Source organism: Otolemur garnettii, unplaced genomic scaffold (genome assembly GCF_000181295.1).
Source record: "Otolemur garnettii isolate 467f Iridium unplaced genomic scaffold, OtoGar3 scaffold00035, whole genome shotgun sequence".
NCBI classification, from domain to species: Eukaryota; Metazoa; Chordata; class Mammalia; order Primates; family Galagidae; genus Otolemur; species Otolemur garnettii.
Window position 1 is genome coordinate 13449567 of NW_003852430.1, and position 17147 is coordinate 13466713.

The following is a 17147-nucleotide window of genomic DNA, read 5'->3' on the forward strand; positions in this document are numbered from 1 at the left end:
TGTGTACCTTTTAGGGCCACTAGTCACCTGTGATATGCAAATGTCATAACAAATACTTCGGGGCCCCAAATGTGATTCATTGTTGTTGTTAATATTGTAGTATGATTGCAAACATTTTAATTATTTACTTCTTGACATTAGTGCTTTATATTTATTTACATTCTTCCTCAGCACTTAGAAACATAGAGTTTTTTCTCCCTCCTCATGATCCCCAAACATTACTTGTAAGTCAATTCAGTAACGATGAGAGGAATTTTATTCCTAACCAAGAGGATGCAGCAACTTATATCAAGGATACTTGATATACTAGGAAAAAAAACTAATGTTGGAATTAAGACATGAGTTCAAGTTCCATCCTGACCTCTGGCAGAGCGATGGAGGGCTAGTTATTTAACTTCTGTGGCTTTAATTTCTCACTTACGAAGCGAGATGTTGACCTAAATTACTGTCAAAGTTCTTTTCAGCTTTAGGAGCACACAGCTGCAGGAAACTATTATCTGTGGTTTCTTGTGACTGTAAATATTTTCGAGGATTGAAAGCTGTCTGAAGAACACTGTTGGTGAAATCTTTGGGGGGCCTTTATTGTATTTTGCTACAGTTTATAGAGATTTGAAGTTTCTTTTATCAAAGTAAGAAACTGATGTGTTTGTTACTGGCCTTTTTCTTCTGTATGTCAAAGGTTGTGATTAACCTGCTTAAGAGTCACTCAGGACTTGATTTTTTCCTCCTGTAAGTTTCCTGATGAATGTGATGTAACATGGTCTCAGGAGGCTTCAACTTTAAGGCATTATGCAAGCTAACGTAGATTTTATGCTGAATACCCGTGTTCCGCACCTACTGGGACTAGTCATAGGCACCATTATGGGTTTCCCAAGAATAGAGCAGACTTTTATTAGTGCTTCGTATATGCCAGGTACTAGTCTAGATATTTGATTTGTAGCCACAAGTCTGGGAGGACCCCTATTTGTAGGGAAATTATTTTCTAGTGGTTAGAAGCAGGCAATAAATACATGAACCAGTAAGTTCTTAAAGTCATGTAGTCACAAGCTCATGAAGAATGTAGAACAAAGTAACATGTTAGATAGTGACTGGGGTGAGGACAACTTTAGAACTTACAGAGGAAGTGACATTTGAGCCGAGACCTGACGATGAGGAGAAGATCTCTAAATGAAGACATCTGGAAAAGGCGGTCCCAGGAGAGGGAACAGGAAGGATAAAGGCGGAGGTCTCAACCGGTCTGGGGTGTGCAAAGAGCAGAATTCAAGTCATTGTGATTGAAGCCTGGGAGCCATGCTGAGACTGGAATAGGAGACGACCTGTCAGAGGAAGGCAGGGGTCAGATCACATCAGGCCTCATGAGTCATGGTCAGGGAGATGTGTTTTATTCTAGGAACCATGGAACACTTTTGGAAGATTATAAGTAAGGAAGGGACTTGGTCTGATGTTAAAAGGTATTTTAGCTGCTGTGTTCAGGCCAGACTGTCAGGGGAAGGAAAGAGGAGGTCAACAGGACACTCTAACTGTCCCGGGGAGAGATGGGGGCACCTTGGACTGGGGTAGGGATAGTGGAGATGGAAAGAAGTGTACAGAATCAGGATCTGGCCAGGAGGTTAGATGGGGTATGGGGTAATAAAGAAAAGGCGGGAATTAAGATTGACTTTTAGGGATTTGGCTGGGACACCTGTGAATGGTCGTGTCTTTTACTGAAATGTGAAATCTTTGTAAGGGTTGTGCTGGGGCAGCTAAACAAAAGGTTCAGTTTCTGTTGCTTAATTAAGGAGGTCTTTGATTTCTTTTTTTTTTTTCTTTTTTTTTTTTTTTGCAGTTTTTGGCCAGGGTCGGGTTTGAACCCACCACCTCTGGTATACGGGGCTGGCGCCCTACTCCTTTGAGTCACAGGCACCACCCAGGAGGCCTTTAATTTCTAAGTGGACATGCCCACTAGGTTTGTGAGTCCAGAGCACAGAAGAGGGAAACAAACGAGGTTCATCTCAGTTGCAGCTCCTCTGTGGAACTCTCCTGCTAAACTCTCATTGTGACATTTTGCTGCCCAGGGCCTCCCTGGCACCTTCCCTTCTTCCGGCTAACTCAGGAGCACTTTCGGCTTTAGATTTATTCTGCCTCCTCTCTGCCTTCCCTGTTAATACTCCTTTGCTTCATAGGAATCCTTGGGGATTTCTTTGCTGTCCAAAGGGACATTTAATTATTAGACAATTTATTGATAATGTGTGATTGATTTGGGGAACCATTTTAATGTTAACAGAACTTGTGTTTTATAAACACAAGCATTTTTCCAAACAAGAAGAAAGCTCCAGTAAGCAACTATTAGGTATTTTTGCTTGTTAATGAAAGTACTTCATAGTTAGGGAGGATGTTGGCAACTCTGAGTTTCTATCACATGTACCAAGGACAAGGGATGTATAATCCTGTTTAATCACAATTAGATGTAGATGGTGTGCTTAACTGCTTCCTCTGTCTCCTGCCGAGATCCTTCCTGCAATGCAGCGACCTTTTAGACTTCATTTTATTTTTATTTCCTAGTGGTTTTAAATTTTGATGCGGAAAAGATGTTTTTATTAATCAGATGTGAATGAGTTAATATGGAATTTGAACAAATGTAATCCATTCCCAAAGTCCTAGACAGTGAATTCTTTTATGGCTAATCCAATGTTAATTTTTACCCAAGTCCCTATGTATATGTACTAGGAGTTTGTAGTTACATATTCCATTTTGAGTATGTAAGCAGAAAATATCAGTGCAGGTATATTTTCATTAGATGTTTCTTTTCCATCTTTTTTCAATGCTCCTGTGATTTATTCCTTCTAAGGGCTATGGGTTAGGAGTTATAGATTTTGCAACTTATTTTTTATCTCCCATAATAGAAAAAGTATTTTGTCATCCTCTTATCAATATTTCGAAGAACTTATCTCACCCTTAACAAATTGAGGCGTATGGTCTTTCAGTGGGAGAGAAGAGGGAATCTGTCTTAACCCTGTTTCATCTCTGTCCTTAAAGAATATAGGATTAATTTATAGGTTATTTTAGAGGTTAGGGTTATTTTTTTTTTCAAGATGGAAATAAGGGCATGGGTTTTTAAAAACTGATCATTAACAAAATTCATGTTCATTGCAAAAACTGAGAAAGCAGAGAAAATGTGAAGAAGGGAATAGAAATGTCTCTTAAATCTAACAACAAGGGGGACACATTGTAATGTAAAGATTTTATGAATTTAATTTTGTGTTGGCATCAAAGCCTCAATGGTATTGGCTCTCAGATACAGATGCTGTTTTCTGCTATAATTGGTCATTTTTAGGGAGTCCTACATTTGATCCTCTGTCCCTTCTCCTGCAGTTTGAGACCATTTCTTCCACGTTATGATTGAACAGAGGGCTCCTGTACGTAGAGAATATCAGGGAGTAGATGAAAACTATGTTTTAGATTGTCGCAACATTGAAGTTAATTACAAGTTCAAAGGCGTCCAAGACATGTGAATTATAAGGCTTCAGAGAAATCTGATTATATGTAGAACTGACACTTGCTCTCAGGGATTAAAGGGGACCCCACAGGTGGCAAATTTCTCTTGGTATTTTTGGATAATTTAGAACAATTTTAACTTGACTCTATCACTTTAACTTGGGTGTATTTTTTGAATGTTGATTCAATATTGAACCTTTTGTTAATTTGGTATATATACTCGTGCCCTCTTCTGCTTGTTGATATTTAGGTGACCTTCATTAATGTATAGAGAAGCATGTGATGGAAAATAAAAACTAAATTACACTTCAATTTCACTTAGACTGGGCTTTTTCAATGTAAGTTAATGTTAATTTATGTGAGTGAATTTTTCATTTCTGACATTTAAACTCGATATCATATGTATAAAATGGAGGGAAGGCATAAAATAGTCCATTTAGAATTTCTAGCCTAATATACATAGTAAATTGCAGATGAACTTTATGTATACCCTGTATATATGAATGGCAACGATTTTTTCTTAATGGGAGTATCAGTGAATAAGCGATGGATAGGATTTCTTATAGGAAATTACACTTCATTCAAAAATATTCAAGCATGGATATGTTAGACATAGCAAGCTGTCATTATATCTCTCTGGTAACAGATCAGTAACCCAATCTGGCCTCTTTTATAATAGAAACTCTGGCAAGACCCAGAGAAATTATTCTGGGTCATGTCCAGTGTTCTTGTGTGATGTAAACAAGAATAGTCTGTAAGAGTAAATACAATGTGAAACATTCCATTCTTAAAATATAAAAATTTTGCTTCAAATAGCACAATCTCGGCCCTCAAAATCATTTTTGGTCTTGAAAGCAAAATATATAGTAATTATAATGATTTTAACACACTATAAATTGAGACTAAAAATTTTATTTTTTTAAATATAACCAAATTTATTTCAGGGTATGTTTTCAGAATATAATTATTATGTAATAATGTTAATAATACTCTTCTTGTTTCTTGTTACAGAAGAAACATTCGTGAGATATAAAATAGTATATATTTATAGTTAGGTGATAAAATTTTAAAAAATAATCATGTTTCATTTTTATTTATAAATGTGAAAATATCACCTCAAAATTAAGTATGTCGGCTCAGCGCCTATAGCTCAACCGGCTGAGGCGCCAGCCATGTACACCTAAGGTGGCGGGTTCGAATCCCCAGCGCGGACCCGCCAAACAACAATGATGGCTGCAACCAAAAAAAAAAATAGCCAGGCGTTGTGGCGGGTGCCTGTGGTCCCAGCTACTTGGGAGGCAGAGGCAGGAGACTCACTTGAGCCCAGGAGTTGGAGGTTGCTGTGAGCTGTAATGCCATGGCACTCTACCCAGGGGGACAGCTTGAGGCTCTGCAAAAAAAAAAAAAAAAATTAAGTATGTCTATATCTTTGATTTGTGGGATCACTCATTCTTTCAACAAATAGAGTGCCCTGTTGGACTGCATCTGGGCTTTGCAGGGAATAAAAAGATCATTAAATGCTCTCCTTGCTGTAAAGAGCTTTCACTCTCAGTGAGAGATGTGACAGGTGACTGTACAACTATAATCTGAAGACAAAATAAAGAGGAAAATGTTGTAATTATTTTCGCTTTGTAACAAACCACTACAAAACTCAGGGGCTTAAAACAACAATTTATTAATATTTCTGAAGGATTTCAGAAAATCTACTCCTCTTTAAAAGCAATGAGAACACAGGTAAAAATCATCAAAATCAATTATTTCTGAAACTCTAAATTAACCAAGGGTCGGCAATAATCTTATGAGCGTTTATTCCAGGAAAACATTGAATTTCAGTAAAATTAGCAGGCTTTGTGGCAGTTTCACATGTCCTGTTTTTATCTCTTTCTCCCCAACATGATGGTAGGCTCAACGACCAGGAGCCTCCGACTCACAATGCCGGCTGCCAGCCCGCAGCCACTGGAGAGGGGAGAAAGGGTTAGGCAATTCTTAAAAGCCACACTTCTAGAGAATTGTCATTGTTGTACCTGTCTAGTAGTTCCCTGGAAACTCCCTACAACCAGAGCTTGCTCAGTATGAACCTTTTCCTTTGGGCATTAATAGAAAATAATCAGTGGCAATTGTTTAACATTTTAGCTGACTGAAGCAAAAATTATGCTGGGTGCTGTGGCTCACACCTGTAATTCCAGCACTTTGGGAGGCCAAGGTGGGCGAATTGCTGGAGCTCAGGAGTTCTAGATCAGCCCGAGCAAGAGTGAGACCATCTCTATAAAATAGCTGGGAATGGTGGCCAGCACCTGTAGTGCCTGGTACCTGGGAGGCTGAGGCAAGAGAATCGCTTGAGCCCAAGAGTTTGTGGGTACTGTGAGCTCCCGGTGCTCAACCCCCGGGCAACTGAACAAGATCCTATCTCAAAAAAAAAAAAAGCATAAATTATAATTGAGGCAAAAGAAAAGCTGACAAAACAAATAAACAAACAAAAACACTTAAAAAGAGCTGCCCATAGAGGGCACTAGAAAGCCCCAACATTTTCTTGTAAATACAGACAACTATTTATGTGCACAGTGACTGCTAGGCTGGCCGCTTGCACTGTGATTCCAAAGCTACTGGTTTTAAGTCTACCAACATGTTGAGGAGAAAAAGACAAAGCCTGCTAGTCTTATTGAACATGAAGGCCAAGGAGAGCTGTAAACTGCTTGCCTGAACATTTAAGATACTCTCAGACGTGCACACACAGCTATTTAGCAGCAGATAGGATGATTATGTGTTCAATCATGGGTTGCCTCCTAAGCTAACTGAGTGGAAACTCTAGTGCTCACACGTGACAAAGAATAAACACTTTACAGAATTTATTCAGGAAAGCAATTAAGCAAATGCATAGCAGCAACACTGACAACAAACATCAACAACAGCAAACCCTTCACAGGTGGAGAGTCTGATGCCTCGAGTTGCCATATTATATCATTTTATGTGTATACTTTTCAATGAAAAGATGGCGATATATGCAAAGAGGCAAAGTTACAAGATACTCAAAGAAACAATATATGCATAGTCAACAGAAACTGCTCCTGAGAATACCTAGACATCGGACTTAACTTGACAAAGACTATGTACACTAGATGATACTTAAATGAGCTAAAGGAAAGTATAAACCTCGCTGAATAAAGAATATGAAATAAGTAGATAGAAATTATTAATAAGAAGCAAATGAAATTTTTGGAGTGAAAAAGTACAAAATAGAAATGAAAAATTTACAAGAGGGGCACAAGAGCAGATTTGGGGTAGGAGAAGGAAGAATCAGAGAACTTGAAGATAAGTCAATTGAGATGATTCAGTCTGAAGAACAAGAAAAATACTGAAGAAACATGAACAGAGCCTCAAGACCTGTGTGACACCCTCAAGGATACCAACATATGCATAATAGGAATTCCAGAAGGAGAAGAGAAAAAAAGGGGGGAAGAAAGAATACTGGAAGAAATAATGAGTAAAAATTCCTCAAATTTGATGAAAATCATTGGTTTATATATTCAAGAAGCTTAACAAACTCAAAGAGATGCATGCTTAGTCACATCAAATCAAACTGCCAAAGCCAGAAAGAGAATTCTGACAGCAGCAAGATAGAAATGATTGGCCTTGTACATGAGGATCTCAAATATGATCAAGCTGATTTCTCATTCAAAACCCTAGAGACCACAAGGCAGTGGGATGATGTAGTGAACGTTCTCAGCCATAAAGGCTACCATCAAGAATTCTCTAAGCAGCAAAACTACTCTTCAAAAATAAAGACAAAAAAATGAAATAAAGATGAAATTAAGGATACATAGAAACAGAGAATTTGAGATGAGCATATCTGCTCTACAAGAAATATGAAAAGACCTGTAGGCTGAATGAGAAAAACTAGACAGTAACTGAAATCCAAACAGTTACATAAAAAGTGCCAGAGAAGTTAATGACGTAAGTAAATATGAAAGGTAGAATAAATATATTTTTGTAACTCATTTATTCTCTTACTAGATTTCAAATGTACTTTTATAAATACATATATACATAAAGCAATAATTATAAATCTTCATTGATAAGCATATAAAACATAAAGATGCAATTTGAATGTCAAAAAATAGCACAAAACAAGGGAGAGGAAACAGCAGCATGGGAGCAAAGCTATTATTATACGTCCTATATGTAACATAAAAATGCTAAAAATCCTTTTGTGGTATTTAGTATCGGTCTTAAATTGGTAGTAGGAGCTCATTTGCAAGCGTTTAAGATAAAATTTCCTTAGAAAATAAACATTTACTTCCTATCAATGTTCTTTTGAAACTCTCTGTACCTTGATTAACGAAATCAAGGGGAACTATTTATTTCTTTGTTACACGTCTACTATTTCGTCAGAGTGCAATGAATTCTGAGATTTTTCTCTCTTGGATTATCTTGTTATATAAGAGAATGTTGCAATATTACATGTGCATAGTACTATAGGCTATCCACTCATTTTTATACAACTCAAGCTTTACCAACATCATACTGGAAAATTTTTTATTTAAGGAAGAGAATGAAGAATAAAAATCACATAGGTAGGCTCGGTGCCTATAGCTTAGTGGCTATAGTGCCAGCCACATACACCAGAGCTGGAGGGTTCGAACCCAGTCCGGGCCTGCCAAACAACAATGATAACTACAACCAACCAAAAAATAGCCAGGTATTGTGGCAGGCGCTTGTAGTCCCAGCTACTTGGGAGGCTGAGGCAAGAGAATCGCTGAAGCCCAAGATTGGAGGTCACTGTGAGCTGTGACACCAGGGCACACTACCCAGGGTGACATAGTGAGACTCTGTCTTTAAAAAAAAAAAAAATCACATAGGTAATAAATAGGCATGGCTGCTTTATAAAAAGGAATAATAAAGTATAAGTGCATTGAGAAAAATTGTGTCTGAGACTAGGTGTAGCATGGAACGTCTTACCTGTCTATCTTTCCTCGCCATCTTCGGTTGACTGACAATCACTCTTTGTGCTCCTCCCACAGTAAGGTGTTTCCCAGAGGCCTTCCCGAGGAGTACTCTGTGGCAGCCATGTTTCGTGTACGCAGAAACACTAAAAAGGAACGGTGGTTTCTGTGGCAGGTGTTAAGCCAGCAGAATATGCCACAGGTAGGTCCTGATGGTTGTGCTTATTCGTTTTCCCTTGTGTGATTAGGCCAGGGGAATCTTTGAGTGGTGTGCACAAATTTGGAAACACATCTAGCATCTGGATATTCTGTCTTTTAAAGGAATCATCAACAAAGTCGTGCAAGTATTCCCTCCGAGCTAGGACGGTCTTGCCTTTAGTACGAGAGGCTGGTGGGTGAGACAGGTTTAATTGCGGTTTCTCTTTTAGTTTTTTTTTTTTTCTTTGTTACAGTTTTTGGGCAGGGCCAGGCTTGAACCTGCCACCTCTGGTATATGGGGCCGGTGCCCTACTCTTTGAGCCATAGGTGCCATCCTAATTTTTTTTTCTATAATAGATGTATATTTTCTGAAGATGTTAAACTGCCTTTTCCTCACTAGCTTTATTCACTAATTCCACCTCACTAATAACTTCATCTTCTATTACCTATGATATTAAAGGAGTTCACTGTACAATCTGACAATCTGGGGTGAATTAAGAGTTGAGATAAGTTGGGCGCAGTGGCTCACGTCTGTAATCCTAGCCCTCTGGGAGGCCGAGATAGGGCAGATCACCTGAGCTCAGGCGTTGGAGACCAGCCCAAGCAAGAGCAAGACCCCACCTCTACTAAAAATAGAAAAAAACAAACTAGCAGAGCGTAGTGGTGGCACCTGTAGTCCCAGCTACTCAGGAGGCTGAGGAAGAGGATCACTTGAGCCCAAAAGTTTGAGGCTGCTGTGAGCTACCATGATGTCAGGGCACTCTATCCAGGGTGATGGAGTGAGTGAGACTCTGTCTCAAGAAAAAAGGAAGAAAGGAGGAACTGAGACTTGATTTATTCCATCATAAAACATTTATAGAGCACATACTCTATGCCAGGTAGAGACAAGGATAAGAGATTTAAACAGGAGCCTTAAGTTTAAGGGGATGACATTTAGGAGAACAACTTCATGCAGCATAATTAAAATACAATAGGATAAGTATGGTGGTAAAGAAAGGTAAGTCTGGTGTTGGATGGATCTATGGGAGCCTAGAAAGGAGGGGTGAGGACAGCAGGAATCTAGGAACACTTGTGGAAGAGATGGCTTTTGGGCTAGAAAGAGAGGGTGCAGGCACTCCAGGGTGGGGATATAAACCTCAAAATCATGTTTACTTCTGTACATATCCACTTAAAAGTTTTCAATTCTCACTGGACTTTTTATCTGTAGTACAGTCACAATTTTATGATGCCAAGACAGATTGAACTAAAGGAGCGTTCCTCTATAAAATGCATTTTCTCTGTACTATGAAAATTATCAAGGATTAAAGAAGTTGATCTCAGAAATGATCATATTCTTATTCTTCTTAAATTAGCAACCTTGAATTCTTTTCTTTAGGAACCTTAAATTCTTGAATTACTTATACAGAAGAACAATTGATACACATCCTTATGTATAAATTATTTCAGATTATATACTTTATGTAATTTAAAATTATATTAAATAATTACATATAATTACATAAAATTATATATGTATACACACACACATTTTTAGATGTTTTCTTAAGAAGAACTATATTACATTTACCAGAATATCCATTTTTATTCCTGGGTATTTGCTGTTTTTTTTTTTTTATATTAACAAACCTGGTGGGCATAGATGTCATCTGAAATGTTTTACTTGTTATAATAACATTCATCTTGAGCTTCTCTTTGTGTGCTTTAATAATGTTAAACATTTATTTCTAAGACATTTAAAGATAATTTGCACTGTTCAGGTCTCTGTAGTGGTTGATGGCGGAAGGAAGGTGGTGGAATTTATGATTCAAGCTGCTGAGGGAGACGTGTTGAGCTACGTCTTTAAAAATCGAGAACTCCGTCCTCTGTTTGATCGTCAGTGGCATAAACTTGGCATCCGTGTACAATCCCGGGCCATTTCACTCTATGTGGATTGTACCTTAATTGCAAACCGGCAGACGGAGGAGAAAGACACGGCGGATATTCGTGGACGGACAGTTATTGCTACCCGAGCTTCAGATGGCAAGCCCGTCGACGTAAGTTGTGATGTCGGTCGTCAGAAAGAACCAGTAACAGTCCTAACTGAATGTCTTAACTTTTAATGTCTCATTAAAAACATCTTTGTTCATTACTGTGTAGATTCCTTCCTCATTAATTTTATTAATTCAATTTACCATCGGATATGTGATGAATAGCTATTGAGGTCCAACTATATTTTCAAGTAACTGTATTTTCAAGTATATTATTTTCTTTCTTTTTTCATCCCTTTTCTCCAGATGATGAGTTTAAAAGAAGTAGGTCATGCCTTAAAAAAACAACATTATTAAAAGTAAAGTTTACTAAAAATCGAAAATACGAAACACAAGCTTGGTCTAAGCTCATATGTTTTGGATAGAAAGGAATGGCAAAAGATGAACTTTAAATGAAATAGTTCCAGATTATTTGAGGTTTTCATTCAAGAACAATAGGCTATTTCTTCATGCCCACAATAGCAGTTTCTTTGCATTGCAGACTGCTTTTCATAAGTTTATAATGGTTTTCCAGGGTTCTATTGGATGGAAATAGTCACTGAAAGTATCAGTGGGTCATTTGAATGAAAAAAGTGAAACACTTTCAGATAAAAAGATTTTTAAAAAGTCACATTTGAAGATAAAATGATAGGGATGTGTTATATACTCCTCTAGATAACAAGTCTTATGATCTGAAACAGGCGAGATACATCGATAGTTGATAGGTGTGTGTCTTCCTGTGGGTGGAGTTACAGGAAGACCCCTGAAAATAATCTGAACGCGGATCACCAATAGGAAATGCTGATGTTGTTAACACACAGCACCTAACAGATCAATTTTACTGCAAAAGCATAACTTTGAGCGAATACGTATTTGACTGACTTATTATTTCTGAGGTCCTTTTAGGAAGGAGAGATGCGTGTTTATATGTAATATAATTTTTGATTATTTTCTCTTAGAGATGATGAGTGAAAAAATCAGAGAGAACAGCACATTCAGGGCTCAGGGATGACCAGGAAAGTAGCTCAGAGCAACAGCCACCCCTACAGTCAGGACTTCATGGCGTCATGGACAGTGAGCTGGCTTGGGAGTTTTACTAATGTGGTTTAAATCCTGGCTGGGCTACTTAATTGTCATGATCCGTTCACTTAAACCTTGTTAGCTATAACTTGTCAGGGCCTTGCTCTCCTCAATTATAAAATAGAGGCGGTAGATATTTGCTGGTTGTGACTGTATAAAATATATGCAGTCGTGCCTAATATGTGGCCACTTCTCTTTAATTCATTGCTCTCTCTAGGATTAGACATGGCATTCAACCCTGGCGTAAGACGGTGGAAAGAAATAACACAAAACTGCTGCTCCTGCTCACAGAAACCTCCAAGGCTGATCTAAGGATTAAAATCCATGTCAGTCACAGTGGCTGCTAAATAATAAGAACATTATTAATCATATCAACACTAATACTGGACAGACCCTTCAGTAGGGTCTTTCCAAAGGCACAAGGAGAAAGTGGCAGGAGGAGGTAGATAGGAAGTCATCTTCAGGGACTAATTTTTCATCACCTGTATATAAACTCTGTGATTCATAAGCTCTGTTGTAGTATTAAGTTGTTTTATGTGGGCTGTATGTTATTGCAAAACATGTTCTAATGGTTGAGTTTAATTTTACATAGGATGACTTGTATGCTTTTGTGAGAAAGTGATAAAACTGATGTAAAGGATTTAAAAAAAATCTTTATTTTGACAAGGGCAAGTACATAACGCTTAACATTCTCCTTTTAAATTACTATTGTCAGGATTGATTCCAGAATTTAACTAATGAGTAAAGAAACCACAGATATTTTAGGTCGATTATAGTTTCAATATCATGAGGACTCAATTAGTATCTAATTCTTTGAAAACTGATGACATATCTTTAGTTAAGCAAAATAATTAAGCACACTAGCTAGTCTATAATAGGATTTCAATATATGTTGGCTATTTTGATAACAATGATGATGATAAATTAGTTTTAGTTAAGAACAATATTAATCATTGGATTTCCCATTCTTCATTCTACGTAATTGGAATGTTACTGCCGGTATTTCACTGGACTCTGTAAAATAGTCTATTTAAACTTTACAAATAAAAGTTAACTCCATAACCTTGCAAAAAGTTAAAAAAAAAAAAAAGAATGATTAAATTTCATTTACTCTGAGTTTTGTATAGTCAGCAGATGGTTGGTGGCTCATGAATCTACAAGGTATCTAAAGTTCTTAAAGCTTTCTCTGACCTAAGTAGACTTTATTTATCTCGGTATAAAATAAAAGTTGTAGCATTTTTCTCCTCTTTTGCTCCACAACTGATTACTATGTCTGCTTTCTATTGTCATAGGATTAATTGTTCCAACATTACAGTGAGTCTTTTATAGGAAGTACTTACTGACCTCAAAGTAATGCATTAATAGCTCTGTTGCTTTGGGAGAGGGAGGGAGAGAGAGAGAGAGATATGAGAGGGAGACAAACAGAGAAAGAAAGAGAGAGAGAAGTATGGGAGGAAAAAAGAGAGGGAGAGGAGCAAGATTGTTGCTGATCTATATGTCAAATTATCCTACAATTTTTAATTAAGTTTTTAAATTTGTAACTACAGACTAATTTCAAAGCTCCAATCAGTATCTATTATATAAAGTATTATGTAATATAACATTCAGTGATTAAGGAATTCAAATAGGCTATTTGTTCATTTATCATATTGCTATTTTACCAATAGTACAATTTATTTTTTTAAGGTGGTGGTTTGATCTCACATTTAAAGGCATAACTATTATACTTTCCTGAAACTACTTTTAATTTCAATGCCAAAAAAAAAAATGAATCTGCTAAGCAAATAGAATCAAGTATTTTGAATAAAAATTGAGTCTTTCCTACCAAAAAAAAAAAATGAGTCTTGCCCAGGATTATACCGATATGATATAAAATCAATAGGTTTTAGACAGAATTTGTGAAATATAGAGACAATAAACATCTTTCTCTTCCCTTATTGGGAAATGTTCATCTACTTTAGTGCCTCAGATAGGTCGGGAACTACAGGTAAAGCCTTCCCATCATGTACTCATACCCTTAACTTGACCTTTTCTCTGTAATTTTTTACTTTAAATTTCCTCATTTTGTGGGCATACTTTATTGTCATGTAAACAATGCCTTTCCTTAAGTAAATACTCATTTTTTGCTGTTTGAAACAATTACCTAAGGTTTGCAATTTTCATTACCTGCTGAAAGTATCTATAGATCTGTCTATCTGACTCTTTGTCTGTTTCTCAAGGGGTCCATAAAACAGTGAATCAAAAATTAGATGAAAACATGAGAATATCTACCAGTAATTTATTTGTATTAGCTTCTTTTTTTTTTTTCCCAGTTAAATTACCATAGTTTTTAGCTGCCTAAGTGGGATACTCAAAAAACTGATGATGTTTCTTATTACTTATTTTTTAATAGATTGAACTTCACGAACTTAAAATCTACTGTAATGCAAATTTCGTAGCTCAAGAAACATGCTGTGAGTTATCGGAGACTAAGGTAAGTTAATTTTCTTGGCTTGGGAAGAATAAAGAAGGCCAATTATCTTTTAGCTGCATGGTCTGTGGAGTCCAGAAGTAGGGTAGCACTGAGTATCATCTTTCAGGTCTAAGTCATTTATTTGGAGTAAGAATGCATTCTTAGTCTCCCCCCCAGTTTCTTTCACCATCTAAATCCCAGCATTTCACCTTGAACTTTGGGAAAAAATATGTCCTCACTTGGAACTCAGTATAATTAGAAAAGAATTTAAGCCTTTCTCCCTAAACTATTTCTGAGAGTACAGACATCATTTTCCAGTTAGGTTTACCTACGATCCTGTTTTATTCTCACTCATTTCCCTTTTATAGCCTGTCCCTCGTCTTGGCTTATTTACTTTTATGATACATATTTCGGCCTTCTCTTCCTTTTCCCTGTGACTCAGTTATACTTTGGCTTCAAAGCCCACATTTATCTCTTCCCTGGTCTCTTGCACTACCATGTCAACCGGCTTCTCCATCTCCTGGCCTTTTCTTTGCAACATAACCAGAATAATTTTCTGGTTTGTGTATTTCTTCACTCTCTTCCAACAAACACTTATTTTCTCAGCTCTGTAATTGGGTTACATTGTATATAGGACTATAAAGAACAGAGCTAAGGAACAGGAATAAGGCACATTTCCTGCCCTCTGCTCTGAGGCCTGAAGTGACTCTCTGCTGGCAACAAAATAGAAATCAGCTCCTTAGCTTCTTGTTCTGAATATTCTCAGCCTAATTGTACAATTATTACTTTTAAATTAAAAAAAAATTTTTTTTGAGACCGGGTCTTACTCTGTTACCCTGGGGGAAATATCATGGCCTTATAGCTCACAGCAACCTCAAACTCCTGGGCTTGAGCCTAATCCTCTTGCTTCAGCCTCCCGAGTAGCTGAGACTACAGGCGCTCACCACAATGCCCAGATAATTTTTTTTTTTTTTTGGTAGAGCTTAAAATAGACCTTCCATTTGTAACCATTACTTTCTTATACCAATATTTTCTTCCAAGAGAAATAATCAATTCTTTTTATAGATCTCATTATAATGGTCATCTGTGCTTATTAGTTATTATGTATAATTACATTTGGTTTCTTTTTAAGAACAATTTTGACTCAGTGAAGGAAGCTTTACTTTTATGCTTTTCTTTTTTTTTTTATTTATTCCTGGTGATTTGTTTTGAGAAGCTGGAGAATTGTTTGATTTGTTAGCTTATCAACTACTAAAAGTGATAGATGGGTCAGAGAGATCTTGGAAAGGGACTATTTCTAAAAAACTTACAGAAAGAACATATGCAAAGTGAAAGACAAAGTGCTTTTTTTAAATCTTAGACTTCCAGAAGTTCTATGTTTGGCATCGAAAATTATATAAATAATTTGTAATTTAAAAATATTTTTACCTTCTGTAGGTCAGTTTGCATAGTAGAATAAGAACATGACAGTGACTCAAAGCTAGTTAAGTCTTTCAAATAGTGTCTGCTTTGCTTATGTAACTTGACTTTGCAAAGCATATCCCCAATCCAGTTTATGGCTCTCCTTCCAAGTAAAATGAAATCCAGCCAAATATTTTTCTATAAATACCTAGCAAGACGATTTAAATGCCAATATAAAGACTGGAAATACCTAGACTTCCTGGAGCTACACATTTAAATCTTGAAGATGTTAACTCTCTAGAAGTTTTTTTTTTAATTATCGTTTTTTTATGGAAGAGCTCTTAAGCAATAATCTTCTCTGATTGAAAGTAACAACAGTGGTGTTTTGATATATCTAAATATTATTTCTTGGCCAGTAAACATTGCCCTCTGTTGTTGTATGTGTAATAGACATTGCCAGTTTGAATTATAAGAAAACTGTTGAAGAAGTAGAGGTGAAGTTTTGCATGGAGTTGTCTTGGTAATTCAAGGCAGTGACACAATCTCACACATTATAAATCACATTTTTAAATAGTTATTGTTAGTTTTAAAGAGTAGAAATTAAGGTCAAACTCATCCCTGTCTATGAAAAAAATAACAAAATATTATATGTTTTTTCTGCTGATAATTTTCTAAAGGGGTCATCACCACCCATGTAATGAATAACAGAAAACAGAAACCTGGTACATTTTATACATGGGAATATACAGTTTGGAAGATTAATAATTATATAAAAGCCATTTAAAAGTATCTTCTGTGCCTCCAATATCAACTGTACTTTTTTTCCCCCAAATGTTTTGAACTCAGGCAATTTTAATATTGTTTAAATAACTAATTTTTTCTTGGAGTTTCAAATCACGTTTTTAGTCTTAGTATTTTAAGAACCATTTCAAAGGTGAACTTTATTAGTATTTAAGGTCATCTATAGACATGCTTCTTCATTTCTTTTAAGTTAGATTTTCGGTGTCCGAGGCAGTGAGGTTTCATGACTACAGACACAGAGAACAGATACAAAACATTCTCTACAGCTGTTGGCGCCGCTTTGTAAAATGCTGTAATGGATATTTAGTAAAGAAAGGTACATTTAGCTACAATTTCCCATTTTCCCTATGTATGGTGACATTAGGGACACCCTTTGTGAAGAAAAGGGGGAAATGTTTTACTGAACAGAGTCAAACTGAAAGCTTTTCCTCTGAGAAGTGGAACCAGACAAGGTTGTCCTCTGTCACCATTACTATTCAATGTTGTGCTGACGTTTTAGCCAATACAATTAGACAAGACAAGGAAATAAAGGGCATCCAAATGGGAGCAAATGAGGTTAAACTCTCCCTTTTTGCTGATGATATGATCTTATACCTGGAGAACCCCAAAGATTCAACCACGAGACTCTTGGAAGTCATCAAAAAATACAGTAATGTTGCAGGATATAAAATCAATGTCCACAAGTCACTCGCCTTTGTATATGCCAACAATAGCCAAGAGGAGAGGTTAATTAAGGATACAATTCCCATAGTCCCAAAGAAAATGAAATACTTAGGAATATACCTTACAAAGGAG

At 36.6% G+C, this 17147-nt stretch overlaps 1 protein-coding gene across 1 annotated transcript in view; it reads left to right on the forward strand.

Moving 5' to 3' along the window:
* COL19A1 (collagen type XIX alpha 1 chain) overlaps positions 1-17147 on the forward strand; it is a 306466-nt gene that overhangs the window by 28944 nt on the left and 260375 nt on the right. The window contains exons 4-6 of the mRNA XM_003789676.1: positions 8493-8616; positions 10370-10645; positions 14091-14171. Of these exons, the coding sequence (XP_003789724.1) occupies positions 8493-8616; positions 10370-10645; positions 14091-14171 (481 nt within the window). The remainder of the gene's footprint in view (positions 1-8492; positions 8617-10369; positions 10646-14090; positions 14172-17147) is intronic.